General features: G+C 43.2%; 1 protein-coding gene across 2 annotated transcripts; it reads right to left on the reverse strand.

Annotated features, from left to right (window-relative positions):
- Positions 1-9,481: 9,481 nt before the first annotated feature.
- On the reverse strand, positions 9,482-16,326 carry tmem178a (transmembrane protein 178a). 2 transcript variants are annotated; one of them, XM_055510173.1, is made up of 5 exons: positions 15,664-15,803; positions 13,626-13,721; positions 12,315-12,428; positions 11,800-11,937; positions 9,482-11,538 (listed from the first exon to the last, which is right to left on the reverse strand). In XM_055510173.1, the coding sequence occupies exons 2-5, from the start codon at positions 13,702-13,704 to the stop codon at positions 11,297-11,299; spliced, it is 573 nt and encodes a 190-aa protein (XP_055366148.1). In that variant the 5' UTR covers positions 13,705-13,721; positions 15,664-15,803; the 3' UTR covers positions 9,482-11,296. The 2 variants fall into 2 exon arrangements, with proteins under 2 accessions (XP_055366148.1, XP_029010432.1); XM_029154599.3 differs by lacking the exon at positions 13,626-13,721 and having other exon boundaries at positions 15,664-16,326.
- Between the last annotated feature and the right edge of the window lie 3,679 nt (positions 16,327-20,005).

Below are 20,005 nucleotides of genomic sequence, written 5' to 3' on the forward strand. Positions count from 1 at the left end.
CTGGCAACTTGCAAATCACGAATGTGCTTCTCTCCCTTCTTGCTCTTGCAAGTTGGCTTGGGTCGCTTAGTGTATGGGGTATGGGGTCCGTCACTGTCCTGTTCAGCGCCAGGAGAAAAGGTGGTGACAATGTCAGTCTGGGACACGGAAGCACGAGGGTAGTACAGTGCCAACCGGACCTGGTGGAGCACCACCTTCTGACCCCAGTTTGGCAGGCAGACCCGATAAACCACCTCGGAAATATGGTCCAGAATTTCCCCAGGTCCTTGCCAGTGACTCATGAGTTTGGGTGACAGCCCCCTCTTCCTAACCGGGCTGTACACCCAAACCTTATCTCCAACCGAGAAGGCGAGTCCATGAGTACCAGCATCATATGCTCTCTTTTGTTTAGCGCCAGTGCTCCGTTGGGCTGTAACGGCCAGCTGGTGCACCTCACCCAGCCACTCCTTCAACCGTCGGGCAAAATCCATTTCGGCTCCCCCCAAAAGCTCTGGCTCTGGTGGCGGCCCGAACACCAAGTTAAGTTCACAGGAGTCCGCAGCTCCCGGCCGAACATCAACAGTGCCGGAGTGCAATTACTGGATTCTTGCGCAGCGGTCCAATATGCCCACAGGACCAGGGACAGATGCTGGTCCCAGTCCTTTTGATGCCGGCTGGTGAGGGTGGAAAGTTGTGGGGCCAGACTGCAGTTAAACTGCTCCACCAGTCCGTCACTCTGAGGATGAAGCAGCGTGGTCCGTGTCTTCTTCATGCCCAGCCTCCTACACACCTCACCAAACACACTGCTCTCAAAGTTTCTGTCGCTGTGGAGCTCAGCTGGTACACCAAACTTAGTAAACATGTGGTCCACCAGCATTAGATAGACCTTTATTAGTCCCACAGTGCCGTTGTAGTAGCGCTTTGGTCCGGCACCGCGTATGCCTCCGGCCACTTGGTAAAATAGTCTATCGCCACAAGGACATACTTGTTCCCGGACTCAGTCAGGGGGTGTAAAATGTCCATCCCAACCCGTTCCATAGGTGCCCCCACCGGGTACTGCTGCAGTGGGCCCCGAGACTGTGGCGTGGGACCCTCGTCCCACACAACAATAGACATGTAGCCCCGCGTCCTGCCTGCAGCCAGGCCAATAAAACTGCCTCCTTAATCATCTCACGGTCTTTGCGATCCCAAAGTGGCCGGCTTCTGCTGCCCCATGGACCCAGTGCAGCACCTTCAGTGCGAAGAGAGCGGGGCACCAAAAGCTGCAGCCGGTCCTGGCCTGCCAACGTCTATACAACAGGCCCCGGTGAACCTCTAAGACACACTGGATTATGTCGCTGGCTCTACCTGGTTCAGCTCTTTAGACTTGAGAAGTGGGTACTGGCAGGTTGAGCAGCTGGCGTGCGCTGACCCCGGTCAGACGGTCTGACGGTCTGTTGATCTGCCTCTCCATTCCCGGTTCTCATCTGCGACGTAACCCCGACTCGTATTGCGAGACGATGTGGTGTGGACCGGTTGGGAGAGCTACCGGCCGTAGCGCCTCCTCCACTTGCTCCACTGTTACCCTACCATCTGACCCTGGGTAAACCTCTGTAACTATGGTCAGCTTCCATTCGTTACATGGAGCCAGATCATCATGTAGCAATACAATGTCATTGCCACTTTTGCCACTTTTGTCTCTCTTGTAGATTCAAGAGATACTCTTTCTTCCACTTGATGCCACCGCCTTTTGAGATAAAGATCCTCTCTGACAAATTGCCGGGGGGGGCAAAATGATTCTGGATTTCATTGTAAGAATGTGATTTGGGGTTAAAGGTTCAGGTCCAAATGCATCATTTAGATGCTCAGTAGTGAGTGGTCTGCTATTAATAATAGCCATAACTTCATACAGCACTGTCCTGAGAGAGGTGCTGTCGAGCCTTTGTTTTGACTGGTCAAGGATAGCAGTAAGAACATTTTTTATAGTTCTTGTTATCCTCTCCCAGACGTCACTCACGTGACTTGATGCTGGTGGGTTTAAAAGAAACTCACAACAAAAAGCTTTCTTTCTCTCCTGTTCTGTCCTGTGGTACGTCCCCTATTTTCTGTCCTTCTGTACACCTTGTGTACTTTCTGCATTGGACACATTTGTAGATGTATGATCACCGCTGCATCTCAGGATCCAACATCCATTAGCTCTGAGCTCATTCATGGTCATTTCACGTCCTTGATAATGTATCCTTTCATTAAAATGTTTGATGAGTAAATTTGCCATGTGATTGTTCTTTGGAAGTATAGCAGAATGTTTCACATGTTGATGCAATGTGGATTGACTTAAGCATCCGCCTACTCTCAGAATGCCTTCCTTATCCAAGAATGGACTTGCTCTCAGCAACTTCATGTTTTGTCTTTAATGACTTAATCTCATCTGAGAATGATTCCTCTTGAACTAACCTAACAATTATAAGTTCAGCTTCCTCTCTTTCTTTCATGCTTGTGCTTTCATTGGTTCTTTGTTTCAATCCCTTGTGTTCTTGCACAAGTTGTTTCAGTTTAGCAACAGCTCTTACCACTCTTAACCAATCAGAAAATTTCTGCATTTCGTTGCCTTGGTGTTACACACAAGAGTCTTGCAAATCTCTAGCTCATCTTCCATAATGTCTCCCACCTTGAATTCTCTGTCAGGTAATTGTCTCTGTCAAAGAAACATTGGTCCTGTGAACCAGTTTGAGTTGATCTTGAGTTGTTCTGCAGGTAAGCCTCGAGAGGCATGATCTGCTGGATTGTCTTCTGAGTCAACATAAACCCATTGTTGAGGTATTGTACTGGCTTTAATTCACTGTATGTGATTAGATACAAACACTTAAAACCGTCTGACCTTGTTGTTTTTGTAGCCAAGAACAACTGTTGAATCTGTCCAAAAGAACTCTTTTAAATCTTGAATTTCTAGCTCTTTCTGGAGCATGTCGCTAATTTGGACTGCATCAACTGCTGCAGAGTTCAAGTCTTGGTATGGTGGTAACTTTAGTTTCGAGAGAAATGAGTTATCTCTCTATCCTCTCACCCCAACCAGTCGAGGCAGATGGCCGCCCACATCCAGTCTGGTTCTGCTGGAGGTTTCTTCCTCGTTAGAGAGGGAGTTTTTCCTCTCCACTGTTGCTGTCAAATTAAATGCTTGCTGTATGTGGGATTTGTTGGGTTTAGTTGTATGAGGTTTTAAACCTTACTTTGTTAAGTGCCTTGAAATAACTTTGTTGTGATTTGGCGCTATATAAATAAAAATTGAATTGAACTTGTTTCTCTTGATGTAAGCGAAAAACGGAATTTAATCACAGCACCATGTTAAAAACGAATAAACAAGCTGAAAACAGTGTTTTCAGAACTAGACCCGGAATTGGATTTAAAGCTGTTTCCCGTTTTCTCTTTTTGAGGAAAAAAACGGAAAACAAGAAAACAAGTTTCTCATTTTTACAGCTATTAACCCGGGGGGTGAAATCAAACAGTTGGAACTTACACGGACCGTTTTCCCGTTTCTCGTTTAAAAAGGGACAAATGGCATTTATTCAAAGCAGTGTCTCAAAAACGAATAAATGAGCTGAAAACAGTGTTTTCAGAACTAGACCCGGAATTGGATTTAAAGCTGTTTCCCGTTTTCTCTTTTTGAGGAAAAAAACGGAAAACAAGAAAACAAGATTCTCATTTTTACAGCTATTAACCCGGGGGGTGAAATCAAACAGTTGGAACTTACACTGACCGTTTTCCCGTTTCCCGTTTAAAAAGGGACAAATGGCATTTATTCAAAGCAGTGTCTCAAGAACGAATAAACAAGCTGAAAACAGTGTTTTCAGAACTAGACCCGGAATTGGATTTAAAGCTGTTTCCCGTTTTCTCTTTTTGAGGAAAAAAACGGAAAACAAGAAAACAAGTTTCTCGTTTTTACAGCTTTTATTCTGAGGGAGATATCAAACAGTTGGAACTTACACGGACCGTTTTCCCGTTTCTCATTTAAAAAGGGACAAATGGCATTTATTCAAAGCAGCGTCTTAAAAACGAATAAACAAGCTGAAAACGGTGTTTTCAAAACCAGACAAATAAATGGATTTAAAGCTGTTTCCCGTTTTCTCGTTTTGGGGAAAAACGAGTCGACTGTGGCATTGGAGCATTTTGCTAGAATGAGCTTTGCAAAGAAAGGACACTTGGTTTCCAAACCACGACCTAAACATCCCCTCAAACTCTACGTTTGGGGAATGATTTCTAGGTGGGGACCAGGACCGATGATTATTTTCGAGGGGATTATGGACAGAAAGTTTTTCGAGGAGTCCATAATCAAACGCACAGTGGGGCCATATATTAGAAAGTATTTTGGAACGTGGCATCGTTTTTTCCAGGACAATGACCCCAAACATGTTGCTGCAAGAGCCTGTCTGGAGGTGAAAGGAGTCAACTGGGTGCGCACACCGGTAGAGTGCCCTGATCTGAACCCCACAGAGCTAGTATGGCATCTGCTGAAAGACTTTATTCGCAGAAAAGCCAATCCCAGCACCAAGGAACAACTTATATCAGCAATGAGGTTTTACTGGAGGAACAGACTCACATTAAAGCTATGCAACACTCTAATTTCCGGTCTAGAGAAAGTCCTTCCAATAATTGTTGAAAGACAAGGAGGGCATAGCGGACGGTGATGTTGTACACTACAGTAGTAGTAGCCCATCATACAAAAATACAATATTCATATGATGTGTCTTGTGTGTACTACTAATTACAAAAACATCTGGCTTGTAAAAGCAATGGTCTTTTTCTTACACTCCTGACATAAAACCTTTACTTCACTGTTTTTAAAGGTCGTTCCTTTGAACTAAACTAGAATTTTATTTAATATAAATAAATACATTGTATTTCTCTATGGCGCGTCAGAACGTCAGGACTCAGCCGATCAACAATGCATTAATGCAGCAGCTTGTTTGTTTTACATGTGCTTATTATGCATGATAAATGTTAACGTGTTTTACTGAATGAAAACAAAAATAACTCCTGCTCTGCAGCATAAACCACTTTGACCACTTTTAATGTGGTCAATTTAAACAGTTAAACCAGTAAGACATAGTCAATGTGTCTGTGTTAAACGGAAGCTCCAACATTTTACTTTGCTCCGAGACAAAGAAAAAGCTCCATGGGAGATCGGGCAGCACGATCATGGCACCTAATGTACGTACGTACGGCTGTGGGACGCCAAAACCTTTGACTTCACTTTTTTTAAGCGCTCTTCTTATGGTATGTCACACAAGTCTGGCAGACTACTACTGCTAACTTGTAGAGAATATTATATGATAAAAATAAATAAATTGTATTAAACTCTCTCTGTGGTATGCCAGAATGCCAGGAGTCAGCAGATCTCTGACTCATTAATGCAGTTGTTTTTGTTCTGCATATATTGATTTTGCATGAGTAATAAGGACTGTTTTACACTTATTTAGCCGAAGACAAAACTCAAAAGAGATCGGACAATTCGTTCAGCTGCACCTAGTCTGTGGAACGCTCTCCCAGAGCACACGAGAACGCCACAGACTGTGGACGCTTTGTAAAACGTATTTATTTACTGGAGCTTTCAAAGTCAGCAAAATCCAGAGTTACTCAGATTTATTTAATTGAATTACATCTAATTCTCCTGCAGGAATAATATCCTAAGAAAATCGAACGCTGTACGTGGGAGCGCGCACTCGTCTGTCTAAGCATACAGTACAGCTGCTTATTTCGAAACTGCCATAACTTGGAAATACTACTATACTAAATACTACAATCGTCTGCCAAATAATACAGGCAGCCAGCCCTTTTAGTCATTTGTTATTTTCTTGTAGGCCAAAATATAAAAATGAGATATCAACGCTGATTGTTCAGTAATTACAACAAAAAACTGACACATCAAGGCTGTTAAACAATACACAAACCATTACAACACGGAGAAGTTGATATGTGATTCTACTCGGGCCTATATAACATGACTATAGTACGGCGTCATAGGGGCCAGTGTGGGGGCTGATCACCACCTATAGGCCAAAAGACGTAACACACGCTCCACCACGTTAAAAATAAGGTGATACTGTGCTGCAAATGAAAGGTGATTGTGGTAAAGGCTGACACTTTTAATTGCTACGACTGTAGGAATTCTATTGGAGCTTAAAGCACTTGCCAGCACCTTCACAGGCTCTACCGTGTCCTCATTTGACGAGGAGGTCTTGGCTGCTGGCTTAGATGATGCTTGTGGGAAGACAGGACTTGTGGAAAAACACGCACTTTGTTAACTGTTACTGTCTTCTTCAACACATCCTTCTGCTCTTCTTCTACATCCTGCGCTTGATCATACACTAGCATTCTTGCTCTTGCTGAACTTAAATTCTTTACTACCTCCAAATGCTGTATTTCGCTCCTTTTCTCCTCTGAAGTCTTTTGCAGCGCCAAATGTTCTGTGATTTAATTTTAATTTCTTCTTCTTCTGGTGCTTCTTGCTCAGCTATCTTCCTTTTGAATTCTGCTTCTATGTGCTGTATTTCCAGTTGCTCTCTTTCTTGCGCTTCTAATACTTCTAGAACAGCCTGATTTGCAGCAGCATCATCAGCAGCTTCTTGTCGTTTTATTGAAGACTGTCGTGTGCGACACTAAAGCCTTTAAATTTTGTATTCCAATCTGACTGAGCTTTTTATAAATCCAATAGGTGTAAATTATCCTTTATTGAGATAATAAAATTCTAAATATATAAATTCCAGAGATTAGATGGTAAATCCCAAAAAGAAGAAAAATGAACTATAATGCACAGTAGTAAGGTTCCAGAAAATTAGTAACTTCCCAAAGAGGTGAAGAAATAAAACTCCCAAAGTGTGGAAAATAAACTAAGTCCAAAGCAAGATCCTAAAATTATTCTAAGTCCCAACCGCAGGGTCTCAAAAAATGACTAAGTCCAGAGCAATAAGATCCAGGGTCGACAAAGCGTTTATTCCACAGAAAAATGACAGAAGACAAGACAGACTGAGGATTTTTGGTCACAACATCACCTTATATACCTGTTGCTCACGGGGTGGGATTCAGCTCCCCGGACGTTAGATCATCATCTTGACCTTTTAGGGTGTTTTTGACCATTATTTTATTATATTTTTACCCAATCATAATCCCAAACAAAGTGAAGACACTTGTTGCTCTGCCCTTTTCTCCCAGGGCGGGGCAGCTCCCCTCCAAACCTTCACTTTCCCAAGGTCAGGTTACTGTAGGTCAGGAGCTTGCAGCAGAAGCTGCCCTCCTCCCACCTGCCTTATCTAGGTCAGTAAAACACACTGTAGTTTTAATGGTCTTGGTGCTACTACACTTCTGTTGCATAACAGGGTCTCCTCCTTACACACATGACCCCGTGAGTGCTATTATCCACACCTGCCACAGTGGGTGCTGTTGGGTGCTGTTGTAGTACAGCAGGTGCCATATTATTTTGTAACATTGTCTCCTGGAATCTCAACAGTAATTACTTTATAAACTTTATGAATTTTTACACAACAAGACCCGCTTGAACGATCTGAGGCACCTTTCAGGATAGACATGACAGATCCTGATTTACACATGCTTGAGTCGAAGATAGAGGCGATTTCTGGCTATTCTGGCTACCTTCTTCCAGGAGCTTTCCACCTAACTGCCCTGCAGCTGTATCAACAATAAATTTGAAATCTCCACGCATTGATCAACTCTTCTGGGTGTTTCTTTATTTGGAGTTGTGACTTTGCGTAGATCCTCATAGACACGCTGGACATCTGCTGAAAGACCTGTGACATCACCTATGAAGTCATTCAACTTACTGTAAATGACTAATAACATTCACTTATCATAAGCCAACCTTAAACAGGCTTGTTGAACACTTACTTAAACCTTAATACTTGTGTCAACGTTGATGATAACCTTAGCAAATAAACCAAAACACTCACCTCACAAACTACACTTAATATTATGCCCAGTATCTTAGGTTGCACTAAATTGCAAGTTTAACTTCTTAGACCACTTTTAACTTATCAGCGTCCAAGTTATGACTTTGACTTAACACGTTGCCTTAAAGCCTGTGCATACTCTTACTGCGTGTGTGGGTATGATGCATGTCGACTCATCTGTCGGTCCTTGGTCTGCTGGAAGCGTAAACATGAGATGTTAAGCCCATGTTTGTTAAGATTCCTTAACTGTGATGCACCGTCCACTTGCGTTGAAAAGTAGATGTAGTCTTCACTTGCATCAAACAGGAGGTCGCTCTTTACTCGCGTCAGAGAGCAGTGCGGGTTTTCACTATGATTCCCTCCAGGCAAACACAGACAGCAGGGGCTTTCTACTTATTTTTTTTGTCGACTTCGCTTCAATTGCATCATCGGGAAAACTAACATAAAACATAAAACAGACATTATCTTAAACATAATGCCTAGTATATAATCCTATGCATAGCATGTACAGTACAACACAAACATTCTACCAAAGTAAAATATGAACAAAACAAACACAAACCTCGTTGGCTGCATCCCGGTAGAGGGAATAAGCCACTTCAATTGTAACCACTGTCCTTCAATATATATTATAAAGCTAAAGGGTAAGAATACTTCTTAATTCTAATATCAATGGTTCAATATGAACTAGACTATGACTCGGGAGGAACGACTCTTCTCAGTCAACGATTCGTTCAGTTCCATGCAGTACCTTCTGTCGCCACATTGCAGCAGCTGCTTAAGATGAGTCAGCAGGACAGGAAACAGGAATGATTTGTTCAGGACTCACTCCACTGAGCGTCCTTACTCAATGAGTCGTTCTTTTGTCACCTGACAGCCGAGCCGCACAGGCTCTGTAGAGCAGCAGGCGCTCCAGTTCGTTCCTGATTCGTTCCATACGGATTCTTATGGATCGTTCGTTCGTTCTTTTGTCACGTGACAGCTGTGGCTCAGCTACAGGGCTGTGTGGACTGATAAACAAGGAAATGAACGATGATTTATGACGTTTATTCAACTGTCACCTGACAGTCGACATACAGTACATTATGTATTTATGGAATCATAATTAGTTCTCTTTCATTCTTGTAGATGTGTGTAGTTTTATTGTGTGTATATAATGTAAAGTGTGTTTGTAAAACAATACTTTCAAACATTATATCAACATGTTGATTTTGTGGCCCTGTATACTCTGCCACAAACATAAAATATAATAATAATAATAATAACAACAATAATAATAATAATAACAATAATGTCACGTTTTGGATCAAATCAATGCACCAGGGGCCCGTTTCAAGAAGGAGGTTTTGAAAAATGTGAAAAATCAGAGTTTGTTAAACCTACTTTTTGAAACGGGCCCCTGCTGGCGTTTCTGTTATATTTACAGCTGAACGTCAGGACGTCAACAGTGTTTTATCTGTGTCCAGCAGAGGGCAGCAGGGAGTTTCAGGCGGTATGTGCAGAGTATGCGGGATATTAGCGTAAGAGCAGCTTCAGATACAGCACAAGAAACATATCAGCTAATATCAGAGATTATTAAACTTTATTATACCGGAGGCATAATCGGATATTCAGGATATTCTGATGGGTTTGGCACAATATCAACAGGTTGTAGAGGATATTAGGTTTAGGGTTTATGGGGTGGTTAAAGGAGAGCAGAGAGAGGAGCATGTTAATACAGTATTCAACAATATATGAGGAGATGGGGAGGTGTGATGGGGAATCAGAGGGTATCTGAGGATGAGCAGAAGATAACTAAAAGAGAGAAATAATAAAACACTAAGCAGCAGACATGTCCATTTGCACACAGGTGTGATGCTGAGATGATGTCAGTCGTCCTGACAGTTCAAACATGATCTGAGATCAGTCCATTTGTTAACCCAGTTGAGGGAATCTGGTTCCTGTCTGGTACATGTGTAGTCCAGACATCCATGATGCAGGTCTTTCTGTGGCTCAGCTCGCAGGCTGATGGCTAAATAAAGTGTCAGTGTGTAAAAAACTCACAGCTGTGAGCAGTGTGAGTCTTTGTCTGCACTTGTGCATCTCTGTGCTTGTTGTTTGCCTCTTTTAGTGGTTATGAGGTTTGGTTTTGCAAGTGGAGCTGATTAAATGTAACCATCAATTTATGCACTTCATCATTGACAACCTGTCACACCAGGAGCAACTGTAACAAACTGGCTGTGCATTAAACAGTCCAAACACAACATGTAGAATTATAACATAACATTATTTACATCCTGGTTCATTTTTATGCTGATTCAGTTCTCACACAAACCTGCAGGTGAATTCACTGATCAGCATCTTCTGTACATCTGAAGTCTGTCTACTAGAGAAAGACTTCTTTACATGTCACGCATATGTAGGTGCTGAAAGTCACACACGTTCCTAATATACAGTTCTGATGTCTTGAAGATTTGCCCAAATGTTTGGGTGACCTGAATCTCCAGGTTCTACAATGCTTTTGTGGGATTTTCTAATCTTTTAATTACATTTTTACACATTTTGTCCAAAGCTTGTTTCAGCATCTAGGTTGTGAGGTAAGAGTTCATAATAGTCACAGAGATGCAGGGTCAGAGTTTAGAAGCAGCTCAGAGGAGGACTGAGCCGTCCACCAAAGCATATGCTTATATTCTGAATGAGGTTTTATTTTCTATGAATGTTAAACAGAACCAGGCTTGTCAAGTGTCTCTGACTCACTCCTGGAACCATGGCTAGGGTTCAGATGGCTGGCACATCCCTCGCTTTTACACTGAGTTCTACCCCTGCGTAGAGGCCTGTATCAGGAGGCTGCGTGGTTCAGGTCCTACCTGTGGCTGGCCTATTTGGATATTGTCCATTCTGGTTATGCCCGCTTTCCCACTAAGTTCTTGTCCTTTAAATGTGAAGCACTTTGTCTTCAAAAGCAAGGACAAATGTCTTTGCTTTTGTGACTTGGTGGTAAATAATTACATTCTAGTTGAATAATTGAGGGGTGGAATTTCTAGCAGTAAGTAAAAGTAAAGTCAACTCTTACTACGTAAACTCTTAAACCAGTTAAAACAACAAATGTCAACAAAAACTAAAACACTAACTAAACACTCATATTTAACTGAATTGACTCTGGCCCAGCTCCAGTGCCCCCAGACTCTGACTGTGCGTGTGAGAGAGAGAAATAGTAAGACACTAACGTCAACAAACCACTGCAGGGTGCAGCAGCCAGCAGGTGGCACTGTGCTACACACAAACACTTTCAGATTACAAGTCATAATCACTGTTTAAAAACGGGTGGCTGAGACCAACAACCCTCAAACCCAGGTAAATATAGGTGCTCCTCTTCATCCAGTTCACTGACATTTGGGGGCTCAGACCGAAGACTCTCGGGCTGTTTTGGATCGCAGAGCTCCAGCCCGGCTTAGGAAGGGAAAGGTGGTGCCAATGCAACCAGAGGCCACAGTTAGGCCCAGACTGGCCCAGGCGCAGCAGATTGACCAGCCGTAACCATGATCCACGTCAGCAGGGAGCCCGTAGATAAAGGGGGGGTTTCTGGATAAGTCATAGGTGACACTAGCTGCATACGTGCACAGAGAGATGGTGCAGAAGATCCCTGAGAGCAGATGGAAAACCAGAGAACAGGTTCAGAACCAATACCCGACAGGGCAGGGTGTAAGGTAAAATCTGTAAAACAGCTGTGCTGATTCCTCTGATTGGATAATAATCCAAAATGTGAGGTTGTATGATTTAGAACATTTAACTGGAGTCCAATTTAGGATCATAAGTGGCTTTCTTGTATTTATACTCTCCCTGAGGGAACTGGGCTGACTGCAAATCAGCTCCGGGCAGTGAGCAAATATGTCCTGTACTGTACCTGCCATCAAGAAGAGCAGTCCAGAAACGTGTTGTGTCAGGCTCTCCTCCCAGACGAAACCGACCGAGACCACAATGCTGCCGCACAGCAGGACGGCAGCTGCCATACCCAAGAATCCAGCGGTGATTCTCCGTAGGTCTGAGCCACACACAGACACACACAATGTAAACTACATCAGACATATGGTACGAATACATCACCACTAAATGAGGAAACAGACCATGTTACCATGGTAACCACCTCCGGCTCGCCCCACCACTATTACATAAAGCTGTCTTGACATGTTTCTATGGTAACAAATGACAAGCAGCGAATACAAGAACTGAGAACCAAAACACATTAAAAAGACTAGGATTCTAAAACCATGTGTCATTAGCATGGTGTCAGAGTGTGTACCATACTGATGATGATTGACATTCTAACGTGGATTAACCAAAACAATGACTTCTCCACTCATCTCACGCCTACATGCCGCAAACAGCAAAACCAAACAAGTAGGATCAGAACAGACTCACGTAGCAGGTGCCATTCATCCTGCTGGATGGTTCTGGTCAGGTTCAGGGGGATATTCCTCAGTCGAATTGGCTGAGAGAAGTGATACTTCACCGCTGTGCACCGATCAGCAATACCTGCAGAGCACAGAACGAACAGCTACTGGTGAATAAGAATAGGAAAACCTTTAATAGTCCCACAATGGGGAAATTTCATCTCACAGCAGCAAAGTATGATACAAAAGAAGGAAAAAATACAGCAGCAAGTAAAAATACAGAAACAGTTCAGTGAGAATGGGTTATATTAGGTATAGTATAAAACTAAAGTGATCAGAGTGTACATATATACATATACATATATACTCCTGCACCGTGTCCAGAGTGCAGCCCAGGACAGAGCTGGACTTGTTGATGACCCTGTCCAGTCTCTTCCTGTCATCACTGGGATGCTGCTGCTCCATCAGACCACACGTACAGGACGGCTGATGCCACCACAGAGTCATAGAAGGTCTTCAGGAGTGGCCCCTCACTCCAAAACACCACAGTCTCCTCAGCAGGTAGAGTCTGCTCTGACCCTTCCTGTACAGTGCATTCGTGTTATGAGTCCTGTCCAGTTTATTGTTCAGATGCACACACTGTGAGAAAGATAGGTTGTTCACAGAAGCAGTGTTTCTGCTTGCGTGGACCGCAAAGCTTCAGGGGCTTCATGTACAAAGACTTATAGTAGATTTCCTACTAAACTTGGCATAAGTTAAAATCCAGAAAGGTGGAAATGAAGCGAAGTTTACAGCAAAGCGTCACTAAAACAAAACTGTTTTCGCTACTAATAGAAATTCTGTGCATTAAACCAGTATGTGCTTTGGTTTATGTGCAGGTTCTATGCGCAACAGGAATTAATATTAAGGCCGTTAAATTATTTACTGAAAAATAAGCCACCGATCTGGTACCAACTTCAAATCTGATACAATGAATGGATCATCGTTAAACCAGGCACCTCGACACATTACTTACTGTAGCTGCATTTTTTGGATGTGGCTGGCTGCGCGGCTTTTCACTGCATCGCGGTCCAGGAACGAGCACCTCTACCAGATTCTAATAGAATACACCTCATCTAACAAGACGCGTGGCTATATATTATTGTTTATCGTTTTTCTCTATTGTGACTAATGATTGTTTTCATGTGATTAACAGTTTCCCAGTTTGACCTCTTCGTGTCGCTAATGGACCAATAGCTGTAGAAAAGTACTTACACCAGCCAGCCAGCTACCGTAGATCTGTGCACGTTTCTACTTTACATAGTTTCTGATACATCTGACCTTAGGCGTAGATTCGTACCTACGCCGGGTTTTCTTACGTAAGTACCCTTCGTACATAAGGCCCTGGGTGAGTCCAGGAAAGGCTGAATGTCCTCCATCCTCCATCAAAATGTTTCTGGAAAAGAATAACGTGAGTTTGCTGATCACTGCTTGTATTTCAGGAAGACTGAGAAAGAAAATGAAAGAAAGGAATCCCTTATTAGCCCCACAGTAGGGAAATTTGTTCTTACCCTTAGGAGAGCAGTGAGCTGCCACATGTGCTGCCACATTTGCCAACTGAGCTACCAGGGACTGATCTGGATGGACACTTTATTTGGACTTGGCCAAACTTTGAAATCCAAACTAAGAGTCTGTCAACAACCAGTTCACTACCACTACAAAATGCAGTAGTGATGAAGAAAGAAAGCCTTTATTGGTCATTATGACATCTGTCACAACAAAATTCATCTTCTGCACATGCAAAGGTAGTGAGAAGGACAAGGACACAGCTAAAGCATTTGAACCTGGGCCAATGCTCTTTCAATCATATCACATTGCCACCCATCCTGCTGAAGTACCAGTCGACCCATAAGTCCTAGGCTGCAGAGCACATCTAAATATCAGCTGGTCAGCTGGTGGTGTTTTGCTTCCTTCATCACAGTGAGGTGGAAATTCTGCTGACAACAGTGCGGACACTGAGAATGAACCCAGCAGAAAAACATTATACACACTGACCTGGTACATTGTGGGACACGTAGTCCCAAGTGACGCTAAACCTGGGGCCTGCCTCACACCAACAGGACCGTCCTGTAAACCAGCCTCACTATTTGTTGTGTTCTGGGGTGAATGGATCTAATTTGATCTGGACTCAGGTCTGGTACAATGCAGCAAAATGATCTGAAACTCAATGATGTGTGATCTGATTTGGAGCTTCGTTCAGTTATGTCTGGTCAGCTTCTCTCTGACCTCCAGCTTGAGGCTCGACAGCCTGCCACAGACTGCAGCGCTGGGTCAACCTGAAGCCAATCAACTAAAACCAGCCTCAGACCAGTAGGAGCTGACACAACAGAAACAGGACTGTTTCCTTTGAAATGTGCAACATTTGAAATAAATAAAACTTGTTGTAGATATAACTCTTTTGTCGGCCCTAATGGCCTGTTTGACTGAGATGTGTATGTTTCTCTATTTTCTCTGTCTTTGCTGCTAGTGTGATTTTTTCTCTCCTTCGTTATTAATCCTTGAGGCTTACGTGTACATGTACAGTAGACACAGTCTGCTAATTGGTTCCAAAACATGTAACTAATTCATAGATGTGATGCTAGTCTAGCTGCTAGTTCGCTTTAACAGCACAAGCTCAGAGCAAAGGTGACAGTGCCACAGTCTAACATCCATTTCTCACACCAGAATTTCTAAAGCCAAAATACAATACGACGATACCATAAGATCCAAGTCAAGTCAAAAAGGTTTAGAGAGGAGCTATTAAACTTCTGAAACAAAGTATGGACTGACGAATGTCTACAAACGTGCTGGAAATACACGTTGGTAGTCAAAGACAATGAAGCCTTGGGGAGATTGGTCTGGTTCTGGATCAGCTAAGGAAACAGCTTAAGGTGGAAGCAGCAGGAGGAACACAAACATTTAGTCTAATCATTGACTGGATAATGGACACTGGTTTCCTATAAAATTCCTGTAAAAGCAAATGAAGAATAATGGTTTGGTGACATTAGGGAGATACAGACCTGATGTAGTGAACAATGGAAATGAAATCAAATATAAAACTTTAACTCTGTTCTGCTTTTCTCAAACTTTGGGTCAAATGGTTCTATGTTCTGCTGTTGAACATATGTCTCATCTCAATCGGTTCATCCGGTTGTTGGGATATCTGTTAGCCTGACCTGTAGCCGCCCACCTGTCATTGACCCTGTGACCTTCATTAAGGTGTACAGGGATGTTAGTAATGTATGTGGTTGTCAGTGAAGTCCACCTGCATCGGCAACGTTAGTGCAATCACTGCATATAACCTTTAATGGGGACATGCTACATGAGCACACATGTTAATTATAGATACTGAGACTGACCCCGGTCGATGAGCTTATCGATGTCCGGATCCAGGCCCTTGAAGTAGCACTTCCTCCAGAGCCCGGAGTGTGTGGAGAACAGTGGCCTGCCGCACTCCGTTTCCAGGATGCCCATCCCCAGGATGGCCCGCCAGTTCTCCAGCAGCTCCTCCTCTCTGCTGCCCACATGCACGGGCTTCATCAGCGCCACGTCCCGCTGCCGCGCCCCGCCGCCGACGCCGCCGGTGTCCACCAGCGGCAGGTGGTAAATGGGCATCTCCCGGTTCTTTTGGTCGTTCGAGTCTGATCCGTGTCGGTCGCAGTTGTCCTTGTGTCTGCGGGTGTCGGTCTCGTACCAGTGGTCGGTGGAGATGGCGGTGACCAGCAGCAGCAGGGACAGCACGCTGAGCGCCAGGCTCACCGCCGACACCGTCACCGTCATCGGTCGCGCTCTCTCCATGGCCGGGACATGGACCTGGCAGCTCCCTGAGCAGGTCCTGGTGCCGCCGTTCGCTCGGATCCTGCCGCTGTTTTTATTACTGGGCATCTTCTGCTGCCATCCTCGCGTCCGTCAGTTGTTACCCGTTTGCCCTCGACAGCGCGTTGTCATGCCGACTGCCGAACGGAGCGGCGTCAAGGTGCCGCAGGCAGTATCGGAAGCTCGCCGAAAACGGCTTCAAAATAAAGGGGGGTCGATATAGAACCACTGAAGCCGTAGAAATGGAACCAGAACCAGTTTCTGCAAACTGAGCCGAAACAGTAGGTGTTCGGAATCTCTGACAGCGCTCCTGCGGAGAGAACCCACGCGGAGACAGGGAGAACATGCAAACTCCACACAGAGAGGGACCCGGGAACATAATGAATAATGATGAACATTGTAATCATGAAACAGGAAGTAGTACTTTTGAAGTTGCCTTCAAAATAAAACATCAAACAGCACACACACACATACACCTTTACAACCACCCAACAGAACAATGTTTTCTGTGCATCAATACTTTACATTTGTATATCTGCCCTATACTTTTATAATAATAGTTTTTTAACTGACTCTTATTTTAAAATGTGAGACGGGAAGTGTTGTACTGCAGGAAATTGACGGAGCTGGGTGTGACCCTCCCTCTGGACAATACTAACGTGGGTCCACACTGGAAATAGATCCACAGTGAAAATTGGGCACATTTCTTCATGTACTACGTAAATGTTACAGGATGATTCTTTGCAATACAAGAGTAAAGGTAAAAGAGAATTAAAGAGCAGAATCGCCAGAGAGATTATCCTTAGCCTACTTTAACTTTCCCACACTTTTTGCCTAAAATCCTCTTTTTATCTAAAGCATTAAAGGTTACTTTGAGCGTCAAGATTGCCACCTTCCAGTTCCCAACGTGTATTTTGGAAGTGTCGCTTCCTGTTTGCCCTGTCCGTGTTCACAACTTTACTCATGTGCCCTAGTAATGTTTACCTTTGTGCTGCATTAATACCAGTGGTCTGACGTAATGTGTGGTCCTGGGGTGTGTTCCAGAAAGCGAATGTTAGTGATTAACCTCAGCTTTCGGTTCCAAAAATGGAGGTAACTTTCAGGATATATATGTAACCATAGCAACTTAGTCTCTGAACATAACCTGCTCCAGAGCAGGTTATCTTTTAGGCTAAGTTTGTTTCGGAGTTCACTGAGCAGGCCATGCCCATTTGATGATGAGCCTGTGGACGTGGAGGCGCAGCTTATACGAGGATTCTTCCACCGTGAGAGGGTCATAAGGCCACGTATCGATGTTTTTTCATATTCAGATGATTATTTGAAGGAGCATCATCATTTTTCTAAAGAATCGTTAATTTATTTAACGAACCATTTGAAACCTTTCATTTCAAACTTAACAAACGCAGGTCTGCACTTACCACAGAAAGCCTTCTGTTTGGAGCTCTTTACACACTGTAGCTCATTTTTTGCATCAGGACATTTTGTTGAATGGCAGGTTGTCCTTGCTATGATAATCTATGACACATATTTTGATACGTACACCTCGAACGTACTGCACACACGCACACTTTCTGTATTATTTTCCATTTCAGAGTTTCCAAACGTGATGTGGTGCATCGATGGCACCCACATTCCTATTAAAGCTCCTTCAGTCAGTGAGGGAGACTATGTTAATAGGAAGTAATTTCACAGTGTGTGAAAATATGTGCAGGTAACTATTATTTCCTGTTTAGAATCTTTTGGTTTAAAAAACATTAAAGCCCTTGTTTTTACTGTATTGTTTTATTGTTTTACACATTTCAATCATTACAGGACAGTACAATGGCTACTTGCTGGGGGACAGAGGGTTCCCTTGTCTGCCCTATTTGATGATACCCTACCCTGAACCTGAGCCTGGACCACAAACACGGTTCAACCAGGCCTACAGCAGAACACGGGCCAAGGTGGAGATGACCACAGGCATCCTGAAGGCGAGGTTCCAGTGTCTGCATGACCTCAGCGTCAGTCCAGAGAGGGCATGTGTCATTATAGTGGATTGTATTGTCCTTCACAACATTGCCACAATACGAGGAGAGCCACCCTCCTTGTCCTGATGAAGATGACCAAGAGGATCCAGTAGTGAACCAAGTAGACCATGGAAATGGAAGACTCTTAAGACACATGACTTGTCAAAATTCATTTTTACTTGGGACAGAGTTCTTCTTGATCCAGAAGGTATACACCTTATTAAACAAGAATATTACTATTATCCAATATTGTTCAAATGGAATTATAATGGAATTAATAGTACAAAACAATGTGGAAGTAATGTTCAATTTTTCATTACAATAAAAGAGAAGAGGGAAACATAACGGTAATTAAATAAACTCACGCATTTACTTTACTTTTACTTTATTATTATTATTTTTTGTTAAACCAACTCTCTTTCCCTTGCCGATGCAGCTGTATTGCTTTTTATAATAATAATGGGCTTAAATTCCTCATTCGCCAGCATTAAAACCTCCAACTTCGCCGTTAAAATATGCTGCCCTTTACGTGCCGCTTTGGTTTTCCATGATGACTCTTGAATTTGGTGATCCATTGATAATGTCTTTTTATATACGCCGTGCATGTGTGTTAACTCTGGGTTACCAACAGAAGGTAGATTAACCTAACTCTTCTCAGGTGTTTTGGAACCGACATACTCAGGGTAAGCAGGGGCTGGGTTAATCAACCGAGAGTTCAGGGTTTAGCAGAAGTTTAATCAACACTGCTTTCTGGAACACTCCCTTGGGGCCCGTTTCAAGAAGGAGGTGTTGTTGAAACTCACCACTCAATTATTTTACCCCGCCAAAGTTCAGGATCATGATACTCATCTCCACCAGTAGCTGGCATCTTACATCTATATTTATTAACAAAACAACCTAACCTGAGTTTTGCTTACCCTGCATAAACTGATGCTGGTCCATCCTGTCTTCCAGATCTCATCTCCTTACCTTTTTTTCTTAGAGCTGATCTACTGGTTCTGGTTTTACCTTACTTTTTGATTAAGCTCATAGTCAGAGCTGCTTACAGTAGGTCTACAGACTGTTTATGGGTTTAGATACTTGAATGTCTTTAAGGCACTGAGCTCCTTCCTTATTGATTCATCAATAAAAAATATGTCATGTCTTTTGTTGTGAACTGGTGCTATATATGAAGAATTATAATAACAATTGTCTCATGATTATAAGGTGATAACATTTTTAAAATATATATTTTTTAAATGTCTTTTGTACTTTACTGTACTTTGGTCACACATTCAAATACCCGAGATCCCTGAAGGCCTATCCTTCTGAACAGCACTGTACACTAGATGGGTGTATGTGACAATGTACATACACCCATCTAGATCATTGACAGCACAGGGAGTGCAGCGATTTATCAGTTATGTCTTTGAAGGAAACACAATGTATGTATAGAAGTGGTTTAGACCTAGCTTATAAATGTCTAGGTGGTGTCCTGCAAACGATGTAGGCTTTGTGGCTAATTGGAGCACTTTTTGGGGAAAACCTGGGCTGATTAGAAGAGACGGCGTCCATCCCACGTTGAACGGAGCCTCTCTGCTCTCTAGTAACATGGCCATGTTGCTTAGTCCCCCCACTGCTTGACAACTCAGAGTGGAGCCCAGGACGCAGAGTCGCAGTCTTACATGCCTCTCTGCATGTTCTCTACAGCCGCCACCCACTCTTAGTCTTGGTTATCGCATAGAGACTGTGTCTGCTTCTCGACCACCTAAACTATACAAGTCACACACAAATCAAAGAGGAGTGACCTACCAGAATTTAATAAACATCAAAACAGTTCCTCTTACGGAACAAAGTAACAGTAAGCTAATAAAGTGTGGTTTATTAAATATCAGATCTC

This window comes from Betta splendens, chromosome 1, assembly GCF_900634795.4.
Source record: "Betta splendens chromosome 1, fBetSpl5.4, whole genome shotgun sequence".
In the NCBI taxonomy this organism is placed as follows: domain Eukaryota; kingdom Metazoa; phylum Chordata; class Actinopteri; order Anabantiformes; family Osphronemidae; genus Betta; species Betta splendens.

What these genes read in the sequence shown, in the direction of transcription:
- tmem178a (XM_029154599.3), bottom strand. Translation starts at nt 16,189, where the DNA reads ATGCCCAGTAATAAAAACAGCGGCAGGATCCGAGCGAACGGCGGCACC. An exon ending in CGATAAGCTCATCGACCGGG is followed by an intron (nt 12,429 to 15,663) that starts GTCAGTCTCAGT and finishes TGTGCTCTGCAG; the next exon opens with GTATTGCTGATCGGTGCACA. An exon ending in ACTGCTCTTCTTGATGGCAG is followed by an intron (nt 11,539 to 11,799) that starts GTACAGTACAGG and finishes ATCTGCTCTCAG; the next exon opens with GGATCTTCTGCACCATCTCT.